The sequence below is a fragment of the Cimex lectularius genome, unplaced genomic scaffold, assembly GCF_000648675.2.
Source record: "Cimex lectularius strain Harlan isolate CLEC.00 unplaced genomic scaffold, Clec_2.1 scaffold4, whole genome shotgun sequence".
Taxonomy (NCBI): Eukaryota; Metazoa; Arthropoda; class Insecta; order Hemiptera; family Cimicidae; genus Cimex; species Cimex lectularius.
This window is the reverse complement of record NW_019392723.1, coordinates 2,384,752-2,402,652: the sequence shown is the minus strand read 5'-3', so window position 1 is coordinate 2,402,652 and position 17,901 is coordinate 2,384,752. Positions and strand designations below refer to the sequence as shown.

The following is a 17,901-nucleotide window of genomic DNA, read 5'->3' as shown; positions in this document are numbered from 1 at the left end:
CGTTGCTTGAGGATCAAAAAACCCCACTTCTTGGTAACCATGTACATCATCAACACCCTATTTCCTTCATCCGTTCGTATATAATCTTATGGAATCTAGCATGACGGACAAACTCAGAGAAGGATCGTGACTCTGATATAACATATTCTTAAAATGGATTCAAGGAATGAGAAGCAGCCGTTCATTTGATAGAACAAACAAAGAAAACACAAGGAATGGAATTGCAGCAAGGACAGACTTGGTACTTCTTGTTTAGGAAACAACACTTCCCATCAAAAAAAAAATTAATTTAAAAAAATTAAAAAAAAAAAAGATTTTTGCAGGAAAAAATGGCCAACTTTGAAAATGAATATTTTCTCAGCCTAGACCTTCGTTAGGTCTCATTTTTTAGAAAATTTTACGCTGCACAAGTTGGCATTTTCACATTTTTTCCTAGCATTTGAAACAACAAGCAAAGAAAACACAAGGAATGGAATTGCAGCAAGGACGACTTGGTACTTCTAGAAAAATTATCGAGTCGATTGCATTCAACTTAAGAATTATGAAACAACACTGCCCATCAAAAAATAAATAAATTTAAAAAAATTAAAATAAAAAAAAAATTTTTGCAGGAAAAATTTCCAACTTTGAAAATGAATATTTTCTCAGCCTAGACCTTCGTTAGGTCTCATTTTTAGAAAACTTTGTTTGAATAAAAAATATATTTTGCATTGTATAAATTCACTTTTCCACATCCTAAATGTAATTGTTAAATGTAAACATTTTTTGTAAATCCCAGGCCCTGAAGATGATCTCAATAAAAGATCGAAACGTTGGCACGATAAAGAAAACGTTTTTCTGAAACCTACGTCACACCAGACCGCATCTCACGATATCTGAATAACTATTCTGGAACATGTTAATTTACGCACTTTTTACGAAAGTGTTGTTTTTACTGGAGCGGCGCTTTTACAGGCAATTTTAATAAGCTTTTAATTAGCCACCTTCCACTTTGCCCATTTCCTAACCGTTTTCGAGTTATTTGCGATTTTTGGGCAAAAAATGTGGTTTTTTACGTGTCCATGGAAAAAAAAACTGATCACTTTCTCTCCCGAGTTTACCATAAATATACCTATTGCTTCAATACGATATTCGAAGCTGAGCTGTCACAACACCTGTGAAATGGGAAGGAAAAGTTGACTTTCTGTGATGAAGTAAACAAGCGGTTTTCGACAGCAGAAGCATTCCGCATGCCAAAAGGTCAAAAGTAGAAAAAGTAAAAGTTGTCTCTTCCCTGTTCGGTTTTAGAAAAAGTCCTCGGAACAAAAGTTGTAGAGCGTAAAATTTGCGACAAATTGGAAAATGACTCTCCGATAACTGAGTATGATATTACAAACTAAGCTTTCAAACCAAAGAATACAATGCGCAACTTACTAGTGCCACCCTTGGTTTTCTCAAAAACTACTCAAACCAAAAAAAAAAAATTAAACTGATTTTTCTTATAGGTATAAGATCTATATTACAAACATTGAAATTTTACGTTATACTTTTTACATATTTAATATATTTTTATAATATTTCAAATAATGTAAAATTATTTTTACAAAACATTTTCAAAATAATGAAATCTTCCACATCGTAANGGAAAATTCAAAAGGTGGGGTTGAGATGGGAAGTTAGTGTCCGAGTGGATCGAGGTCACGATAGCTCAAGTGGTAGAGCAGCGGCGTATCTAGCCGAAGAGCGTGGGTTCGAATCCCACTCGTGCCATTGACTTTTTTATCTCAACTAAAAACCATAATTAATTGTTATATACCTAATATTGTGACCTAACCAATAAACTTTCCTCACAATTTCTATTTTTTAATAGAGTGGTTCCAATATTTAGTCTATTTCCTAAAATATCTTGATCCCACTGTGCGACGGGCCAAAAGTGAGTACAGGCACACCAAAATAATCATAAATGACGTGGGTTTTTTCCAGATTATTGTTTAACGTACTCGTGTGCATACGTGATGAGTTATTGCACTTATTAGGCTAATTTAGCCCCTTTCGAAAAGAGCCTGGTCCAAATCGGTTTGAACTCCTTGGACCACCATGCATTTCATATTCATTTTGACCAAAACAGGGAAGATGAAGCAGGCAGGCGAAAATGATAAGAACGCCAAAATTGCCGGTTCGTCATCCGGCATACCCCACCGAGAAATCATACAATTCAATGAACGAACGAAAATGTACAAATTTATCTATTGTAGAAAACCGATACAAATCCCGGCAAATATCCGGCCAGTCCCCGATCTTTTCGGGTACCTATTAAATAAATTTAATAATTTTATATCGATATAATTGTTATTAGCCTTTAATAATATAATTTTGTTTTAAAAATTCAGAATCATGACATAATGAAAAGACAGTCTCTTCAAAATTTGTCCACAGTTCTGATATAGACTGGTCTATCTACAAAACGTCTATTCCACTATCTAAAGTTCATTTTGCCTCTACTCGATGAAGATTCAATGCTTTCTTCCTTTAAGTAAACTTGTTAATCAAATTAAACTGTTGTAACGCGTTTAACAGACAAAACGCAACCAAAACGATCGGTAAAGACCAAAAGTTGAATCACATTGAACACAAGTTAATTAGAAAAAATGGTAAACTGTGATAAAAATACCACAGACATACACAAAAAGGTCATTGTTTTGACTGTGAACACATAAAAATACTGGACCGGGTATTAGACCGGGGTTGTTTCTGAGAAATGTTACATACAGAAAACTCAAATGAATTGAAACTTCTGGCCTAAAGAAATTTACATCGAGCTATTACGGTTTTCCAAATTTGAAAATGACTATCCGATAACTGAGTATGATATTTTAAAAACTAAGCTTAAAAAAAATAAATAAATCCAAAGGATACAATGCGCAACTTACTGGTCACCCTTGGTTTTCTCAAAAACTACTACAAAAAAATTATTTTTCTGATAAGTTCAATGTTACAAACACTGAAATTTTACGTTATTCTTTTTACATATTTAATATATTTTTATAATATTTCAAATAATGTAAAATTATTTTTACAAAACATTTTCAAAATAATGAAATCTTCCACATCGTAAATTTAGAACATAAATTCAAAAATATTTCAAATAACACGATTTTTGCGTAATTATTTTCAAAATTAACGTATAATAAATTGTATGTATTTTTCAAAAAAGTTGCGTAAAATTATATTTAAAAAAATAGAAATCATGGATAAGGTCAATTTGAAAAGAAAGAAAAACACTTATTTACTTCCTCACTTTCCGGGAATATGAGTTAAAAAATCATTTTATATTTTAAATTCTACAGGCTTTGTACATAAGCAATGAATGATGGTAATAACATTTTTTTTAAACGCACAGAACATAAATGACGTCTTTCACTTGTGGTAAATTTAGAACAAAAATTAAAAATCTTCAAAGTAAACACAGTTTTTACTATTATTATTTACAGAATTGACGCAGTATAAGTGGCATATTTAATAATAATAATAATAATTATAAAATAAAAAATAGAAATCAGGGATAAGGACAATTCGAAAATAGGGAAAAACTCTCAGTTCCTTCGTCCTGCGGCTTAAAAGGTTGAAAAAATATGCATTTTCAAAGTTAGCCATTCTTTCGCGCAAAAACGGAGTGGTCGGTTTTCTTTCTTTTTTTAATGAGCAGTGTATAATAAGCCAGAAGGCTGGAGTGCTTGGGGGACAAAAATCACCTAATATCCGTTATAGTCAGCTGTACAGCAGCAGCCCTTGAAGGCTCCGCTCTTTCGTTTACCTCCTATATGACCTCGGACCTAACCGCTAACAGAGGGTAACTTTGTTTCGCATATACAGCCGGGCGAAGGGTGAGGGATTCATTACGGAAAATTATAGTTAAATGTGCTTTATCTGCCTCGTGAAAAGTGTAGAATTTATCACATTAAATCTTTAATCAATTATAAACGGAAATAAATAGCGTGGATTCAATTACAAATTTTCTAACCGGCTACAACATTTGATCAGTGATTTATTGATCCGTGTAAAGAAGGATATTTGAAAAAGGACGTAGGGAACAGGTATTATCTAGGGATATAGGAAATTAGCGGTACCCAGTAAAGGGATTAAGGGAGAAACGATAGAAGCAGTCAGTTAATTACTAATAATGCCATGACTATATTTGTAAGCGAAACGTAGTAATTGGTTTTGTATGAAAGGGGCGAGGAGGAGGGGGGTGGTTTAGGGAGAAATAGATGCGGTTTTTGTGCCGGCCCACCTTCCCATGCGAAAGCTGTTTTTCTCCGCGGCGGGATTGGGTCGATTCTCCATGGGAACGGGGAGGAAGAGTCGAGGATTGGTAGGGCCGAGTGACGTCGGACCGGGGGGCAACGCCTCCCCGTCACACGCCCTGGAGGGGGCGCCCGCCAGGCATGGTGAACGGCGAACAAATCAGTCATGGACACGGATAGTGAGGAAGAGTTCACCAAAGGGCCGAGGGCCCATTTCGAAATGCTTCTGACACAGCATAGGACCGCAGCCAAACCACCGCCGAAACACCACACCATAGACGCCATCCTAGGTCTATCCCAAGATTCCCAGGGTAATTTTCACTCATTCTCCACAATCATTTAAAAAAAAAAATTTACCCCTTAAGTCGTTTTGTATGTAACCCATAGTGTACAAGACGATTTTATACACCATCATCGCAGTCCCCAACTTCAAACTTTGTTTCCAGTACAATCCCCCCAGGACTCAAATCTGCGAAGGATTAGCCGATCTGATAAACAAGAACGAAGGCAATAATAACAATAATTTAGTATTGCCTAGTAAATTTTTTCTCAGATCTGGCATTTTTTCTTTTTTCTCGGGAAGCCATCCCAAAGCCCACTCTGTTTATCCTTTAAAGGGATGACACTGCAGATTTAAAAAAAAAATCACTAAAAGAGTCAATTTCATGCGAACCTTCGGTCCCGATTCCTCGTGTGTCTGTCTAAACCGTGCACTGTCCAGAAGGATCGGTTTTTCGCTCTACGAGGAGGTTCTCCATACCGGCGAGGTTTTCTTTTCCCCTAGCCTGGGTCCCATTGGTAATTTACAAAAAAAATCTATCAAATGTCAAAAAAGTCTTATAATTAAACTATACGACCTACAAAATGATTATATCATTAATTTCAATCTTTACATAAAACGTACAAACCCTAAAAACAAAACTTTTTTCAAAACAAATACTAATTCCCATATAAAATTCTGCTCCGACTAATATACAAAATCTACTGTTGTATTTTTATTTCCACATTTATATTGATTAAAATCAGGCTAATTTCTAGCCAATTATCAAATGAATGTTTTTACTTACAAACACAACATAATTATAAATAAATGCCCTCTATAAAAACGACATATTGGAAAAAATCAAGAAAGATTGTATTCGTGCTCCCCCATGGACAAAATTTATATTAACGCCATTTTTTTTCACTTTCACAAAGTTAATTAAGTTAAGATTCAAGTTTCTTCCTGCTTCCTTTAGCAGATTCTGCTGCTTCTTCCTTCTAAAACGTGCTAGAAGGTTCTTGGATTGTTTGTGTCTAATAACTGTACACTTTCTTGTATCCGTTTTTTCCCCTCCCCAATGGTCAAAATTTATATTAAATCCATCTTACAAATTCACAACATTAATTAAGTTAAGATTCGAAATTTCTTCCTGCGTCCTTTAGTAGATTCTGCATTTTTTTCCTTCTAAAACGTGCTAGAAGGTTCTTGGATTGTTTGTGTCTTATGATTGTACATTTTCTTGTATCCGTTTTTTCCTCCAATGGTCAAAATTTATATTAAATCCATCTTTCAAATTCACAACGTTAATTAAGTTAAGATTCGAAATTTCTTCCGGCTTCCTTTAGTAGATTCTGCTGCTTCTGTTTCCTGCTTTCCTTGTAAAACGTGCTAGAACGTTGGAGGCAAACCTTCCAAAAATAACATGTTTTACTATATTGAACCGATTGAAATAATTAGTTTTTATTTTACAATAAATTTAGTATCTCGTAATATTTCTGTCATGACCATTTTCGGAAGGAAATTCTTAGATAACCGGGATTACCTGCATTTTAAAGGTTTTCTCATAGAAAAAAATTGTGTAATAATAATAATACAGTTTTTTATAAACATGATACAATTAAATTTATTGATGAAAACTTCCCTTTTTGGTAGATCTTATTTTGAAGTTTTTCTTTTTTAAAATAAAAATCATAGAAACCAAGCAAGAAATCTGATACAAATCAAATACCAATTGATAACTATATACTGAATAAGCAAGGAGTTTTGGGATAGTAAAATTAATTTTATACTGGGATGAAATTTAACAAAATCATAATAGTGTGTTTTGTAAAATAGTTAAATTTTAGGCTCAAAAGTGAAATATTTTGAAAATCGTTTGTAGCTCTGATGTTGTGACCTATAAAATAAACTTTCGCAATTTGTGTTTTTGAACAGGGGGTTGGATTATTTTGTCGATTTTCTAAAATATCGCGCTTTCACCGTGCGACGGACCGAAACTGAGAGTACGGGCATACCAAAATGCTCAGAAACGACGATTTTTTTTCACCAAAAGTCCCAGATTATGCTAACATGTGACCGCGATTTGGTTAGGGTTGAAAAAGATTTAATGGTCTGATTTATTATTTTGCTACTGTTTGCGTGATTTTCAACAAAACTCTCTGAAATCTTTTATTATAGAAAATATAGTTCTTCTTATTTTCCGGTTCAATTTGAATGGTATTTAAATAGAAAAATATTGTAGGTTTGCCCATTTCAAATTCTACTGCCAATTTTTCGTACTTTCCTCATAAAATTAGGAGGCTTGTCATCTTTAGCAATTTTCTTTAACCATAATTATGACCAAAAACGGAAAATGAAAGGAAGAAACGCACACTATGCACATTGGGCCAGATCGCTATATTGGAGGAAACAGACAATTCAAACGCACTATTAAAAAACTGATATTATGACCAATGTTTTATCTTTAGGTGGCAATACTAAGGCTACAAACACTTTTCAAAAAATTATAATAGTGCGTTTTTGTAAAATGTTAAATTGTGAGCACAAAATTAACGTATTTTCAAAATCATTTATATATCTAATTCCATAAGGAGGGAAAATTCAAAAGGTGGGGTTGAGATGGGAAGTTAGTGTCCGAGTGGATCGAGGTCACGATAGCTCAAGTGGTAGAGCAGCGGCGTATCTAGCCGAAGAGCGTGGGTTCGAATCCCACTCGTGCCATTGACTTTTTTATCTCAACTAAAAACCATAATTAATTGTTATATACCTAATATTGTGACCTAACCAATAAACTTTCCTCACAATTTCTATTTTTTAATAGAGTGGTTCCAATATTTAGTCTATTTCCTAAAATATCTTGATCCCACTGTGCGACGGGCCAAAAGTGAGTACAGGCACACCAAAATAATCATAAATGACGTGGGTTTTTTCCAGATTATTGTTTAACGTACTCGTGTGCATACGTGATGAGTTATTGCACTTATTAGGCTAATTTAGCCCCTTTCGAAAAGAGCCTGGTCCAAATCGGTTTGAACTCCTTGGACCACCATGCATTTCATATTCATTTTGACCAAAACAGGGAAGATGAAGCAGGCAGGCGAAAATGATAAGAACGCCAAAATTGCCGGTTCGTCATCCGGCATACCCCACCGAGAAATCATACAATTCAATGAACGAACGAAAATGTACAAATTTATCTATTGTAGAAAACCGATACAAATCCCGGCAAATATCCGGCCAGTCCCCGATCTTTTCGGGTACCTATTAAATAAATTTAATAATTTTATATCGATATAATTGTTATTAGCCTTTAATAATATAATTTTGTTTTAAAAATTCAGAATCATGACATAATGAAAAGACAGTCTCTTCAAAATTTGTCCACAGTTCTGATATAGACTGGTCTATCTACAAAACGTCTATTCCACTATCTAAAGTTCATTTTGCCTCTACTCGATGAAGATTCAATGCTTTCTTCCTTTAAGTAAACTTGTTAATCAAATTAAACTGTTGTAACGCGTTTAACAGACAAAACGCAACCAAAACGATCGGTAAAGACCAAAAGTTGAATCACATTGAACACAAGTTAATTAGAAAAAATGGTAAACTGTGATAAAAATACCACAGACATACACAAAAAGGTCATTGTTTTGACTGTGAACACATAAAAATACTGGACCGGGTATTAGACCGGGGTTGTTTCTGAGAAATGTTACATACAGAAAACTCAAATGAATTGAAACTTCTGGCCTAAAGAAATTTACATCGAGCTATTACGGTTTTCCAAATTTGAAAATGACTATCCGATAACTGAGTATGATATTTTAAAAACTAAGCTTAAAAAAAATAAATAAATCCAAAGGATACAATGCGCAACTTACTGGTCACCCTTGGTTTTCTCAAAAACTACTACAAAAAAATTATTTTTCTGATAAGTTCAATGTTACAAACACTGAAATTTTACGTTATTCTTTTTACATATTTAATATATTTTTATAATATTTCAAATAATATAAAATTATTTTTACAGAATATTTTCAAAATAATGAAATCTTCCACATCGTAAATTTAGAACATAAATTCAATAATATTTCAAATAAACACGATTTTTGCTATTATTATTTTCAAAATTAACATATTATAAGCTGTATGTATATTTAAAAAAATAATTGTGTAAAATTTTATTTGAAAAATTTAAATCATGGATAAGGTCAATTTGAAAGGAAAGAAAAACACTTATTTTGTAAGCTTTCCGGGAATATAAATTAAAAAATCATTTTATATTTTAAATTCTACAGGCTTTGTAAATAAACAATGAATGATGATAATAATTTTTTTTTAAACACAGAAAATAAATGACCTCTTCCACTTGTGGTAAATTTAGAACAATAATTAAAAAATCTTCAAAATAATATTATTTACAGAATTGACGCGATGATTCAAAATTAAAAAATAGAAATCAGGGATAAGGACAATTCGAAAATAGAGAAAAACTCGCAGTTCCTTCGTCATGATTTCCAGCAATAAATTTCTTTAACCGGACTTTGAAACAATTAATAATAATTTACAAGGTTAACAAATATGAACTTTTTTTACAATATTGAAACTTATAGTGTTAAACATAGTAAATTTCAGAATTGATATTAAGAAATCTCTGTCCAATATAGGAATGATTTGCGATTGGAGTTAACTCAAATTTAAAAAAATGAAAAAACTTATATTATAAAAAAACTTATATATACTTAAACTTATTTCATGCTTGAAAGTAAAGCTTATGCTTAAAAACTTTTTTTCCCTGGTTTGCGTAGGTTTTGAGAAAACCAAAGGTTATGGTAGTGAGTTAACTTGTATACTTTGGACTTGAATTATTTTAAAAATTAATTTTTTAATGTCACACTCGATTGTAGGAGAGGTGTTCAAGGTTTTGAAATTTGACAAAATGTAGTAACATTTGAATTCGTCCGAGTTTTATACTTGCATGTAACGGCTTTCTAAATGAATTTGTTCTTTTTCGTTCATTCATTGAATTGTATGATCTCTCGGTAGGTTCGGTACTGATTATTTAGGCGCCTGCTCATTTTCCCTGTTTTGGTGCAAATTAATATGAAATACATTGGAGTCACAGTAGTTCAAACCAATTCGGACCGGGCTCTTTTCCAATGGGCTGAAATTCTAATTAACCAAATGAGTGCAATAATTTTTAATGTATACACACGAGTACGTTAAACAATAATCTGGAAAAACACAAGCCGTGAATGATCATTTTGGTCTGCCTATATCCACTGTTTTAGCCTGTCGTACAGTGGGCCAGATCACAATATTTTAGGAAATAGACAAAATCATGGAATCCCCCTGTTAAAAAACTAAAATTGTGAGCAGTGTTTCTCTAACATCGGTGCTAGTTTATTCTTCTCCAAACCCAGCGAGGGTAAGGCAGACCAAAATGATAACCCTGAATTTTGTTGATTACCGATCATTTTGATCGATCGCGATTCGGCATTTCGGCATCATCAGTGGTAGATTTTTCTTCTTCTTGAGACCCACGAATAGATATATAGGCAGACCAAAGTGATACTTAACGACAAAATTATTGTACTTTTCCTCGTTCATTACATCATCGCAGCAGTTCGTTTTTTTTCTCTTTTTATTCTAGGTTATATTTCCATTAAGGAGTTGCTTCGATCCGAAATTACTATGCGAATTTTCTTCCTCCGTACTAAAGGTGTTTTCTCAGATAACAGTGCCCGGTATTGTGCCAAATCACTCCCTTTAGTTGTACCCTGTTCACCAGTTTTGACGAGAGTTTTTAAGTTACTATGTTTGTACTTCTTCTCTTGTTTTGTATGGACTCTTAGATGGGTTAGAATATGTTTGATCTTGTTATAATAAGCTCTGGGCCTGTTTTCTTCCTTTTTATCATCCAGAATAACTTTGCGTCTGTCACACATAGATTTGTTACGTTTTCCCAGATTTTGGAGGTTTTGGATTTATTCACCAACTATTTCTTACGTTATATTTTTACGTGCTAGTGCTTTTAGGGCCCTCTGGACTGTCTAATCTGATGAGGATTTTGAAGGAAAGACCGAGGTGTACTTTTCAACGAATTTGGTCACATATTCGGACTGCACAAAATAAACCTGTTGTTTGTTCTTGTTATCTTAGGTTCAGTACCTTTAGTTGGTCTTGCAGACACTCCAGCGGCTACTTTGTCTGACGGTGTCTGACTCTAGTACAAAAGGAAGTTATTACAGGTTATTACGTTCTCCCAGGTTTTTGAAGTTTTGGATGTATTCGCCGACTATTTGGATGTGGCATTTTTACTGCTAATGCTTTCAGAGCTCCTTGGATGTCCAATCTTGTAAGAATTTGTTTTGTTAGTGTAATCTCTTCTATGATTTTCTTATAGGTGTTTATTTTAATGTAAGATTAATTTGTATTTTTAATTGTTTTTTGTTTTAAAAAAATGAAATCGATGTAGGTTTTTAGCAAAAGTAAATTTATTTCTTATTTTAAAATATGTTCGGACATATCGGGAATTTACACCCATCATCAGCATGTAAATTTGTTAAAGACATAAGTATAACAAAGGATATTAATATAAGGCTTAACGTTTTAAACAAATTATTAATTTTTCATTATAGTTTTTTTAAAAGAGGTATGGCCATTTTGCATCTGTAATTTAAGTTTATTTACATAAAATTTTGTATTTTTTAAAATTCTTATTTTACATATAGTCGGCCAAATGGCTAGACAATTTTCCAGGTCCATTTTCCTTTTGCTTTATGGGAGCCATTTTGAGATAGATGATCCTATGTTTGATCTTGTTATCTTAGGTTCTGGGCCCGTAAGTGGGCATGCAGATCCTCCTTCGGACTGTTTGTCCGCCTTTTCATTATCCAGAATTCCTTTGTGACCTGACACCCATTATACTGTCGGGTTTGTTACGTTTTCCCAGGTTTTGGAGGTTTTGGATGTAGTCACAGACTATTTTGGGTGTTATTTCTTTACGTACTAATGTTATTAGGGCTCCTCGGCTGTTAAATCTCACGGGGAATTTTTTTGTCAGTATAACCTTGTTTAAAATTATCAAATGCCACTGGTAGCTTTCATCTTGAAAGACTGACTTGTTTCATGGCAAATATTTCTGTTTGCAGTGACGATTCCTAACCCGGTTACTTCACTGGCAATTCGGAGCCGTCTGTGTACTATATAATTGTAGATTTTCTCCTAATTTCTTGTTCACATTTATAGTCTGTTTAAACATTATAAAATTGGTTAGGGATGGTTAGGGTCTGGTGTGACGTAGGTTTTAGAAAAACATTTTCTTTATTGAGATCAACTTCAGGGCTCAAAGTGTTTGTTTTCCGTGTAGATATGTCGTGCTGAGAGTCTGAAGATGATCTCAATAAAGGTTGAAACGTTGACACGATAAAGAAAATGTTTTTCTAAAACCTACGTCACACCAGAACGCATCTCCAAATAATTATAAAAACTCTAGTGTCTAATTTGATTAGGCAATAGTGAAAACATTTCTAAACACCCTCGATCAAGGTGGATTATTTCCCCGGTAATTAATTTTTATCTTGTTACAGGGAGAATAAATCGTATTGCATTTCGGAGGTAAAATTAATTTAATAGAACGTTTATCTGATTCATATAAATAATCAATTTCAAAATGAATAGTGTTTAGCAATACTTATGATTTCCACTTATAATTGTTAAACTGATAAAATCCGTATGAAATGCCAAAGGATTTTTGACACCGGGCACCACATACTGTGTATAATACTCACTTTTAAATATAGTTGAAAACAAAACACAAATATCTCAAAAATTGAATTGTATGAATGATATGTTGAAATTTGTTTGCAGACAAACGCTCGCCAAATATGCCAAACCTCTTCGGGAGCGGTTTCCTGACAATCTCGTACGAAAAGTTCCCTAGTGAGTAAAAGTTAAATAAATTGACAAAAAAGATGGAATTTTGCGTTTTCAATATTGTGAATACACACAGGCCGGATATATTTTCCTTCCTGGGTTCTGCAATTTTGAGTCGAAAATGTTACAAAAGGATCCAAGGGATTTTGGCCGTTCATTGTTGCAGGTAGAAATGATTCGGCGGGAGGTAAAAGCAGATGTTGCCATCCAAAATGAGGGAATATGCCAACGGTTTGATAGGAGTGAGGAAGAGGGGTTGTGGTGGGTTGTGCGCGACAGGGGTCCTTTTCAAAAGTAAACGTGCGATGTCTAATTAAGAATATTATTTTCGGGCTGAGTGAAGGGTGCCCATCGTCCTGCGGTTGATTTGGCCCTAACAAGGGGGTAAACGGAAAAGCGGCTTAGGAGCAATCCGATCAAACCAATTAGTAGCCCGCCACTCTGAATTGAATTACACTATTCCCAACAGTAAGTTTAAAAATAGGATAGTAAGGGCTTTTTGCCCCGCTCGTCCCCCTGTTGGAGATTCCTTTCTCAAATTACTCCTACATAAACTTAAAATGCTCAAAAATGAATAAGGATATGTGTAATTTATTCTTATTCGATTAATTTTAATTAAATTAACAGGTCTAATTTTGTTAGTTGGATTAAAAAAATAGAACATACAAATCAAAACCAAATGTTGATCCTCATTTTTAATGACGGATTTACTTAAGAATAGTAAACAAGAAGATTACTCATTTTATTTGGTGATCGTGAGTTGCGGTCTGGTGTGACGTAGATTTTAGAAAAACATTTTCTTCATCGTGCCAACGTTTCGATCTTTAATGAGATCATCTTCAGGGCTCAAAGTGTTTGTTTTCCATGTAGATGTGTCATTCTTGTGTGTCGTGTGGGCACTCCCAACATGACACACAAGAATGACACATCTACACGGAAAAGAGGGCGTCGGTGGCCGCAACGGTTTAGGCGTCGACACGGCCCCTTATGACTGTAAGGTGAAGGTCCTGGGTTCGAAACCGACATACTTACGAATGGGCTTTTTTTCAAAAACGCCAGCACCCCGAGGATTGATATAACATCTGCTGTTGCGAACCCTCGTAAAAAATAAATAAATACTCGGAAAACAAACACTTTGAGCCCTGAAGATGCTCTCAATAAAGATCGAAACGTTGGTACGTAAAGAAAATTTTTTTCTGAAACCTACGTCACTCCAGACCGCACCTCACGTTCTCCAAATAATCATTAACTAACGGTCACTAAACACCACACATTACTCATTTTGTAAACAAACACCTTTTCTCGTCTTTTCTTCATTTTAGTACAGTTATACTCTCTTTAACCACAGAATGATAGCCTCTTGAACCAGAAGTTTACAATATTATTGAGAGAATGAGTCATCAAGGTCACCGGCAAGCGGACATCGCAGAGGGTAATGGATCTCAGGACAGAAAAAGTGTCATTGCTGTCGTTTCCATAGTGCTCGCCAGATCGTAAATGTTGAACAAGATGTTTGGGCAACGCCTTTATCAACGCAAACGATTCGTAATCGTTTGTGGGAAGTTGGCCTCACATCGTATGCCCCTTTGAGACGACCTGCAGCAAAAGCCCGCCACCAGCAACTCAGGGGAATATCGTGCATCAGAGAAAATCGGAATGTTGTTATGTCTACTAATGAGCCGCATTGCTGTCTGTATAGTGACAGCAAGCTTCGAAGAGTCTACCAAGATCAGGAGATGCGTACAATGCCCCAGTTCGTGTTCCCTTCAGCGCAGTTTGGAGGAGGCGGTGAATGGTCTGGAGATTTATATTGGAAGACGGAGGACGAACTGGACTCCTTGTTGTTGATGGCAACCTCACCGCAGTCCGTTATGTCCTAAAAATTATCTCGGAATATATCCCTGAAACGAGGTATCTCATTGGCAGGGATTTTCGATTTCTGGATTACAATGCCAGACCTGATAGAGGCAGATTTGTTCATCAATGTTTAGCTAGTTTTAATTTGGTCGTTACCGATCATTTTTGGCTGTCTTCTTCTTCAGCCCCAACACGATGGGTATAAGTCTAATGTAAAGAGATACACCAGTAAAACCTAATTCATAGATGATGATGAAATTTGGTCGTAACAATTAATTTTGGTATTGGTATAGTGGTAATTGCTTTTTGCGCTTTAAGCTCAGTCGCAATGTAAACTGGTTGCACACTGATTCTTGCAAAGTCAATGACATCTCTTTTCTTTGCGAGTTGATCTCCTACACGCGCGATATCGCACGACATCCTCGCAATATAAATTGGTCGCTTTCTCATCCATGCAAAATTAATGACGTCTCTTTGGTTTGCGATTTCAGTTTCTGCTCGCGTGATATCGCACGGCATCTCTCGCAATGTAAACAGGTCGCAAACTGCTCGTTGCAAAATCAATTTCAGCCCTTTTCCGTCCGTTTTCAGCTTCTAGTCGGTCGATGTCTCACGATATCGCTCGCAGTGTATAAAGGCAAACCATGAGAATTCAATAACATTTATTTCTTTGCGATTTGATCTCTACTCGCGCGATATCGCACGTCATCCTCGCAATGTAAACAGGTCGCTCTCTCATCCATTCAAAAATCAACATCTCTTTGCTTTGCGATTTCAGTTTCTACTCGCACGATATCGCAATGCAAAACAAATCACAAACTGATCGTTGTTAAATATGTCACCCCTTCTCTGAGCGATTTCAACTTGTACTATTGTAGAAACATTAGAGAGAAGATTCGAAAGGAAGAGCCTTAAAGTTCTTCTAGTCGGCCAGGTAACGCCGGGAACAAACAAATCCTCAAAAATATTAAAACATAATTAAAAATTAAATTGTCGTTTGTATGGTATGCCTTTATTAATCAACTCAAAAAATAAACAATGTGATTTTTTTTTAAATGAATTTCAACGGTATATTTTTATAAGAGCGTTTGTTCGAGCGGAGAGGCCGGGGATAAAAAAACGTTATAATTGAACGAGTCCAACGATGGGTAGAACGGAATTTGATTTACTTGGGCGTCCTCCCGGTTTAGAAAACATTAAAAAAGATTGGTCGGTCGTTCGGACCCCGGTGAACGTGGATTGTGTTTATTTACTGTTCGCCGTCCTGTCCCGGTGAATGGCGTACGTGTAAACAGGGATTTTGTTCCAGCTTTCACTCTCCATTAGTGTTAGATTTGATTTGACGGAAATATTTACCATATTCTCTCCCATCCGTGTCCCGGCCAGACCTTCCCTCCTCCCCCTCTTGACGTTCCATCAAAATCATACCTAACGATGAAAATCACCCCGTTTGTCCGGACTACTAATTGATTTCAGACATACATAGAACACACTTATAAAACGTTGTATTAACTGTCATAATAACATGTTTTTATTAAATTAGTTGTTATTAATAAGTATTCTTATTGTTTTTAATGATGAACAATCAAACTTGTCTACAGCCCCTCGAGTTCTGTGAAGATGTTCGCATAGCCATAGATCAAACTATGTGTTTATTTTAGCTTCATTTTCCGTCATATTAACCATTTTTAACTTCAAATTAAATTTTTAAATTTCAAATTAACCCCTTTTGTCGTCCAATTAATCTTTTAAATTGCAAATTAACCATTTTTAACTTCAAATATAATTTTTAAATTTCAAATTAACCCCTTTTGTCGTCAAATTAATCTTTTAAATTCCAAATTAACCATTTTTAACTTCAAATTAAAACTTTTAAATTTCAAATTAACCCTTTTTAACGTCCAATTAACATTTTTAAATTTCAAATTAACCCTTTATAACTTCCAATTAACGCTTTTTAATTTCAAATTAACCCTTTGTAACGTTCAATTACAACTTTTTAATTTCAAATTTGTCGTCAAATTAAACTTTTAAATTTCAAATTAACCCTTTTAACGTCCAATTAACACTTTTTAATTTCAAATTAACCCATTTTAACGCCCAATTAACATTTTTAAATTTCAAATTAACCCTTTTTAACTTTCAATTAATACTTTTTAATTTCAAATTAACACTTTTAGCGTGCAATTACATTTTTTAATTTGAAATTATACGTTTTTAACGTCTAATTAACTCTTTTTAATTTCAAATTAACCCTTATTAACTTCCAAATAACACTTTTTTTAATTTCAAATTAATCACTTTTAGCGTTCAATTATAATTTTTTAATTTCAAACCTTTTTAACGACCAAACCTCGTTATGGTGTGGATGAAAAACAAACAAATTCAATTGTTACTGCCAAGCTTTCGACAAGTCCAAGATTATAGCAAATACTGGGAAATATCCTCTTTCCAGCAGAGACCTGCTGCACAGAGGAATGGCGTGACGGTACGATTGTTGTACATTCCAGAATATGGATATACCTTTTAAAGAAGAATTTGTAAAGGATTTTAGCTACAAAGGAACACAAGAACCGACGATAGGAATACTCCAAAACGTGAGGAAACAGTAAAAATTTTCAGAAATTCACTAGCGTTTGGTTATTTATTTAAAATATGTACGTATAAATAAAAGTCGAATAAGGACCAAGTATTTGCGGGATACTGGTTAGTTGTTAATAAAATCAGACACAAATAAACAGTTATGTAGTAAGGGGTGGCTGTCGGCCAGAGGTGGAGGATATAATTGAAATTGTAACTAAGTGAGCTATGGATGTAGAATTAGGATTGTTTAGCTATGATGGAGATTAATATGCCATCCCATTAAAATATCCTTCGGTCCCTTGCGACAAAAAATAACATTTTCGATTACATTCTACATAAATTACATTTATTTGTTATGTTTATTAAGAAATTAAGTTTTAATTCGATATCGGTCTGAAGTCCTGGATGAAACAAGCCCGGTCATCGAAACCAGACATAATACAATACAGATTATATACCTACACTACTTTTTCGTATTTGCTAACCACTTTGTAGTTTTTTAAATTATTTTATTTATTTTTTTATTTGTTTGATTTTGTATCTTCACACATTAACTTTGAACATTTCTCAATACTTGTCGGGTGGACTAGAGACAGAAAATCAATCCATATATTGAAAATCACGCTCAGGAGAACGGAGATATGCACTAGGCATATCTGAAAAGACCGCAAGCTGAATTTAAAAACCCAATCAACTATACAATGAAAAAAGAAGTGGACAAGCAAAATCATGAAAAATGGTCTAAGTGGATGAAAGGACTTTAGCAGTTAAGAAAAGAGGATGTTCTGTTGGTCGTGTTCATGTCTGATTTACGGAAATGATCAAATAAACATCCCCATACACCACGGTGGGAGCTGACCACAAACCTCCTGTATGTCCGGCCTTGGAGCCCGGTAAAACGTAGAATGCACGAGGATCGAGTTCTCTGGGGTAGTGTCGGTATGATTTATTGATGGATTTAATTTATTAATGGATGGA

The 17,901-nt window shown here is 34.4% G+C and overlaps 1 protein-coding gene across 2 annotated transcripts in view; it reads left to right on the top strand.

The window, feature by feature from the left end:
* Positions 1 to 4,419: 4,419 nt before the first annotated feature.
* Positions 4,420 to 17,901, top strand: part of LOC106671122 (retinal homeobox protein Rx1-like) — a 113,530-nt gene continuing 100,048 nt past the window's right edge. The window contains exons 1-2 of one of the 2 annotated variants that reach the window (XM_024226707.1): positions 4,420 to 4,594; positions 12,418 to 12,489. In XM_024226707.1, the coding sequence (XP_024082475.1) occupies positions 4,450 to 4,594; positions 12,418 to 12,489 (217 nt within the window). In that variant the 5' untranslated portion in view covers positions 4,420 to 4,449. The remainder of the gene's footprint in view (positions 4,595 to 12,417; positions 12,490 to 17,901) is intronic. The other variant, XM_014401959.2, reaches the window with a different exon arrangement.